This window comes from Liolophura sinensis, chromosome 6 (assembly GCF_032854445.1).
Source record: "Liolophura sinensis isolate JHLJ2023 chromosome 6, CUHK_Ljap_v2, whole genome shotgun sequence".
NCBI classification, from domain to species: domain Eukaryota; kingdom Metazoa; phylum Mollusca; class Polyplacophora; order Chitonida; family Chitonidae; genus Liolophura; species Liolophura sinensis.
In genome coordinates, this window is record NC_088300.1 from 4,411,311 (window position 1) to 4,416,697 (window position 5,387).

At 40.8% G+C, this 5,387-nt stretch overlaps 1 protein-coding gene across 1 annotated transcript; it reads left to right on the plus strand.

Annotated features, from left to right (window-relative positions):
• Positions 1-885: 885 nt before the first annotated feature.
• On the plus strand, positions 886-5,159 carry LOC135466175 (proton-coupled folate transporter-like). Its single transcript, XM_064743556.1, has 5 exons — positions 886-925; positions 2,408-3,525; positions 3,697-3,780; positions 4,855-4,936; positions 4,994-5,159. Exons 2-5 carry the CDS (start codon positions 2,427-2,429, stop codon positions 5,157-5,159), a joined length of 1,431 nt encoding a protein of 476 aa, XP_064599626.1. The 5' UTR covers positions 886-925; positions 2,408-2,426.
• Positions 5,160-5,387: the final 228 nt, after the last annotated feature.

Consider the following 5,387-nt stretch of genomic DNA (forward strand, 5'->3'; position numbering starts at 1 on the left):
CACCCTACGTCCCTGTAAACGTGTTACTGAGGGTATAGTTTCTTATATAGTTATAAGCGACTAGCAGTGGTCGAAATGATCGCATAAATTGCGAGTGTTTGCAACAATCCTTGCGACCAACAGTCACCACTCTCCCCACTTTTTTTTCACGCTCATAATCCGTCATCACAAAGTTCTCTAAATTACTGATTTGCCGTAGTTGCCGTCATTAAGGACATTTAGCGATGATAACTACAAATTTTGGTCGTTGCGTCATCTCTTTACCACAGTTCGAAGGCACGAGAGTTTCATGATTTATTTCTACTTTTTGTCTTAAAACTGTGCGCATACACGTCCTTATTAGTACTTCTCAAAACTATGATCATAGTCACCTACGGCCGCCTAACGTACATCCCGATCTAGAGTGCACGGAGTAATCTCTAGGTCACATTAAGGCACGGTCTTATTGGTACAGTATAGGCCAGTATAGTCTGCAAACCTTTGTTCGCTTCGCATGTGATGTGCACGAGTTACGTGATAGGTAGTGTCGTCTACTGAACAGTTCATGTTATTGACTATCTACATGTCTTTGAAATGTGTTTGCTAAATGTGTAAACAGTTCACGTGCAGAAGGTATACCACGAATGATCCAGGATATATAGAATTTATGGAATAGTTTCATTTGTCCCGAATGTCTACATGCGGAAATGTATGCGGTGTTTACCTTAAATATTTTACTTCTGAGCAGCTATTAATTATTGACAAGTTTTGGAGAAATTTATCGTACTTGGAGGATTCAGCAGTATAACTTCTGCGACCTGAACTTTGATTTGTTTTGAGTAATCCGTGATACAGCGGAAATAGAGGTTGAATCAAGGTTTGAATGACTCGCGAAAGGTGAGTGAACATCACAGACTGGAACCAAAGGCAGAGCCCGCTTAAAGTTGTATGTATTGCCATGTAAACTCAGTGATTGAAAATGCCATTGATTAACAAGTTACAGCATCTCGCTGTGAACAAGATCCCCAGTTTTCCCAAAAAAAGATTCAATTTAGTCCTTCGTCAATTCAAGTGCAACCACGCGTGAAAATAAGTGTTCGTGGCAATTGTAGGTCTAACTGATAATTGGCTAATTTTATCAATACTTTTTAGGTTTGCCAGTCTTAACTTGGTGCGTTGGTTAATAGACATTTTAGTAATCAAAGTGCGGCAAAACTTCTGACATAGTTTAAAACAGTATGCATGCATGCATGATACCAACTTATATACAGCTTTATTTTATTTTTTGAAATTGATGGTGGACTGTTCGCGGCAAGGTTGTTAGCGATCATGACTAGTAGGCCTACTTAACTTTGCACCACTTTGCCCACAGTGCTACCGCTGTACGCTTTATTTCTTGCCTGAGTGGGTTTATGCATCCCTTGGTATAACTGTTTATCAAGGACATTTAGTTTTGTAGTGACCTTGTTTATCACTTGAAAATCACAAGATAACACAATACAAGCTACAATGGACCCGTAATATCAGTATTTACACAATCTATTTAAAGATACGTCCCGAAATGGCAAGGTGAAAGCTATATCTCTATCTGGGATGACCTTTTGTGCAGAGTAATACACTTGTATATGGCCCAGTGATGTATATCGCCTCGTCTTTTACCAAAATTCTATGCATGTACATTATTTTTGTATATATTTGAGGTATAAATTCGCTGTTTACACCGCGACTGAAAGAGAATACCTACACAACTGGCAAATTGTCATAGGCGTTGACAGGACCTGGACATTAATATTAGAGAGAAGAAACAGACAATGTCCACACTGGTGCTCATGAGATTCTTTGAGAATCGATGCATAGCTGTTTCAGACAATCGCATTCGTTTTTTTTTTTTACTTTACATAGTACTTTTTAGCATCATATCCGGAGGCCTCAACCCATTCGTCTAGGACGTCATTGTCCGGGCACATGACAGGTCATTGACCAAAGAGAGCCTATCTCTGAATCAGGCTCAGTGATCGAGTCTTCAAGCCAGAGGGTTTGAAGGAAGAGCAGTCAGTATTGTCGTCAGCATCGATAAGACTTACAACATAGGCGACCTTCATACGTGCTTACTCAAGAATCATATGGCTATAGTGCCAGGATATATAACCCTATGAAGTTTTTATTACAAAGTTACATAAAAAATCTATGCATGGGGAAAGATGTACACGGCTTATTTTAGTAGTATTCATTGGCTTCGACTATTACGCTTGCTAGTATCTTGGGGAACCTGCCTGCTTGGACTTCTTGCATGGACTGACTAGCAAAAGAGCAGCACGATATGGAATTTAGACGTTATCAATATAGAGATGGTCATCACAAACGCTCCACCTGGTGGGATTACCTGCTCCAGGTGATCTTCTAATCCCGGTTGTGATCTTGGTTTCAGGTATATATAGCTAACAGATATGTCTGAAGAGAGCACTCCCCTGCTGGCTGGTCAACCCAAACGCTCCACCTGGCGGTATTACCTGCTAGAAGTGATCGTCTTCCTCTTCTGCGCAGCTCATTCCATTGGTGACCTGACTTCTTACCAGTATGTCTACACAAGCGTGGCTTCAGCACTCAACTACACAGAAGACAAGAATTCCACGAATGATAAGGAATGCATCGCTAACAAATCCTATCCAAATTATGTGCTGGAGCAGAAGGTGGCCAAGGAAGCTGCAATGTACCAGTTGTACTTCGGGTTGGCTGCCGGAATCCCAGGTGTCCTGGCCTGTGTCATCTTTGGAACGTACTCGGACAAGATCGGGCGGAGATTTATGATGGTAATCTCTATGGTTGGGATTGGAGGTCGAGCTGCAGTCTATGTTGGAGTGTGCCACTGGAATCTGTCATTGTATTACCTTTATATAGGCTACGCAGTTGAGGGCATCTCAGGATCGTTACCCACCATGGTACTCGGAATCATGGCATACTCAGCTGATATTTCCGCAGTGGGTAAAGCTCGTACCTTGCGTTTGGTTGTGGTCAATGCTGTTGGAGGTTTGGCAACGGCTGCCGCTTATGTCATATCGGGTTATACCATTGTGTGGTTGGGGTACGATTACACTTTTGCAGTGGTGGTCGGAACCTTTCTTGTCGCTTGTATTCTGATTCTCTTCCTTCCTGAAAGTCGTCAAGGACAAGGCATGGAAGACATGACTTTCAGACAATACCTTTACAGGGCCGTGAAATTCTACTTCGAAGGATCCAGGACGAATCCAAACAGATATTTTTACATATTCAGTATGTTAGCTTTTACCTGTGCAATCATCATTAACAACTGTATATTCGGCACAGAAACTCTGTTCATGTTAAATTCTCCATTGTGCTGGATGTCTGTTAAGATTGGTGACTTCGGCGCTGCCAAGCAGACGTTCGAGAGAGTACTTGGTGTAAGCCTAATAGCTCTACTACTCAGGTGTTGTAGAGAGCATACCATTATCGTTGTCATTGGCATCTTGTACATTTCATCCTTGTCTGTGGAGGCCTTTGCCACGAACGATATGTTCATGATCATCGGTAAGTTATCTATGATACGTCTTCCCAAATTGGATGCACTCGTCGTAGTTGTTTCCCTGGTGTTTCATGAGATTGGACTGATGTTCTTTCATATATATATCCTTCTGTATTCTATGCCAAACCTCATAACACGGTTAACGGGCCTGTTCTACTCTTTCTGTCTCTATATAGCTGCAGGCTTGGGAGTCGGAAGTCCTTCATTTTCTACAGTTATACGAAGTGTTCTATCTGGCAACACGGATAAAGATCATCAAGGTTTGTGGGCAGATCCAATATGAGTCGAGGGTTTGCTTCCCTTTCTCCTTAGCTTCCCAAATTCCCCAAACGTGTATAACATACAGTACTATTGTACATTGTAAACTCTATCACACCCAGTTGTTTACAGTTTTATGCCACAAAACTTTCTCTGTATAGATTTAACTTGATTTTGAATAAGCATTCAACCAAATGACTGGAAGAACATACAGTATGTCTCCTGCAGGTTTTACAGTAAACTGAACTCGTGAGGTAGGTTGTTTATCGTGTGTGTGATACGCCAGAGCAGATCAGCGTGTATTGCAAAGGGCATGAAGTACCATTCACAAGCGCACTCTACAGTATTTTGTATCACAACGGTTCGAACTAAGACGAGTTCCACAAGACACTTCCATTTCCATACAAAAAGCCACGTTTGAAAATTATACCGGAGATTTTTGGCCAAAAATCTTTTAGCGCAAATCCAGTTAAATTTTTCCTATTAATTTAGAATAGACTGTATAATAACCTTTCACAAAATATCAGTCTCATCTGCGCTTGTCTTGCGCTCAAAATCGGCAAAAAAGTTATACCGATTATCAACCGGGTTAAACTTTAGAATCCTTTTAGCACTATAAATAGTACAGGTGCGAGTCTGATATTTACTGAAAGGCAATGATTAGAGCTACTCTTGGATAGATTTGATTAGCGAATATGGAATTTTTTTAAAAATAAAAAAAAAAACCCTCAGGTATAGTCTCTTTAAACGGAACCAATCAGTAATTTCAGTAAACTCGGAGACATACAGTGTATTTTGTAAAAAGTTAGGATTATATCAAAGACATTCATTGCCTTAAATAAAGTCGCTACAGACATATAACCACTGAGCATAAATTGTACTTTAGACCAAATTTTGCAACAATTCCTTACGACTAATAAACCAATTAAGATCCGTTGGTAGGAAGTCGACACATACAAATTGGTACATATAAATATGCCCTTCCTAGCCCTAATTGTTTTTTTTTTACCTTTCAAGTTCTTTGCTTGTTTGTATTGAACATTGTTTTCTAAACAGGCCTTTTGATTATTGACCAGAATCGTCCGGTATGTTTGACGACTGGAATGTGAATTTGTGTTACAACGCCAAGTTTCAAGATTCTCTTGAGAATTCCAAGCAGTAGAGAAACCTGGCCTCTGTTACCTCTGTTGTTTTGATAGGAGCCCTTTTCGCCAGTACTCAGCTCTGTTCGTCCATCTTTACCGCCACCGGAACTATCTTGCTCAGCGCCATATATGAGTGGACAGTAGAGCTAATGCCAGGTGGAGTGTTTCTGGTAATGGCCGGCATTATATTGCTCGCCATGGCTTTCATGGGGTACGTAGAGAGTCTAAAATGGTAATTATTGTGTTGACAAAGAGAACACGTTGGTATCAATGACACTGAACTTTATTAAATATTTGGTGACAAGACATTCACAAGAAATTTAACAAACACAATTACATAAGTGACCATGAGTTTAATTAGAATACAGGGGGCCTATGTCGCTCAGTTGGTTAGCGCGGTAGCGCAGCGTAATGCCCTAGGGGGCTCTCACCAATGTGGTCGCTTTGACGCTCATGCTGGCTTC

What these genes read in the sequence shown, in the direction of transcription:
- LOC135466175 (XM_064743556.1), top strand. Translation starts at nt 2,427, where the DNA reads ATGTCTGAAGAGAGCACTCCCCTGCTGGCTGGTCAACCCAAACGCTCC. An exon ending in CACGGATAAAGATCATCAAG is followed by an intron (nt 3,781 to 4,854) that starts GTTTGTGGGCAG and finishes ATTATTGACCAG; the next exon opens with AATCGTCCGGTATGTTTGAC. An exon ending in TCTCTTGAGAATTCCAAGCA is followed by an intron (nt 4,937 to 4,993) that starts GTAGAGAAACCT and finishes CCTTTTCGCCAG; the next exon opens with TACTCAGCTCTGTTCGTCCA.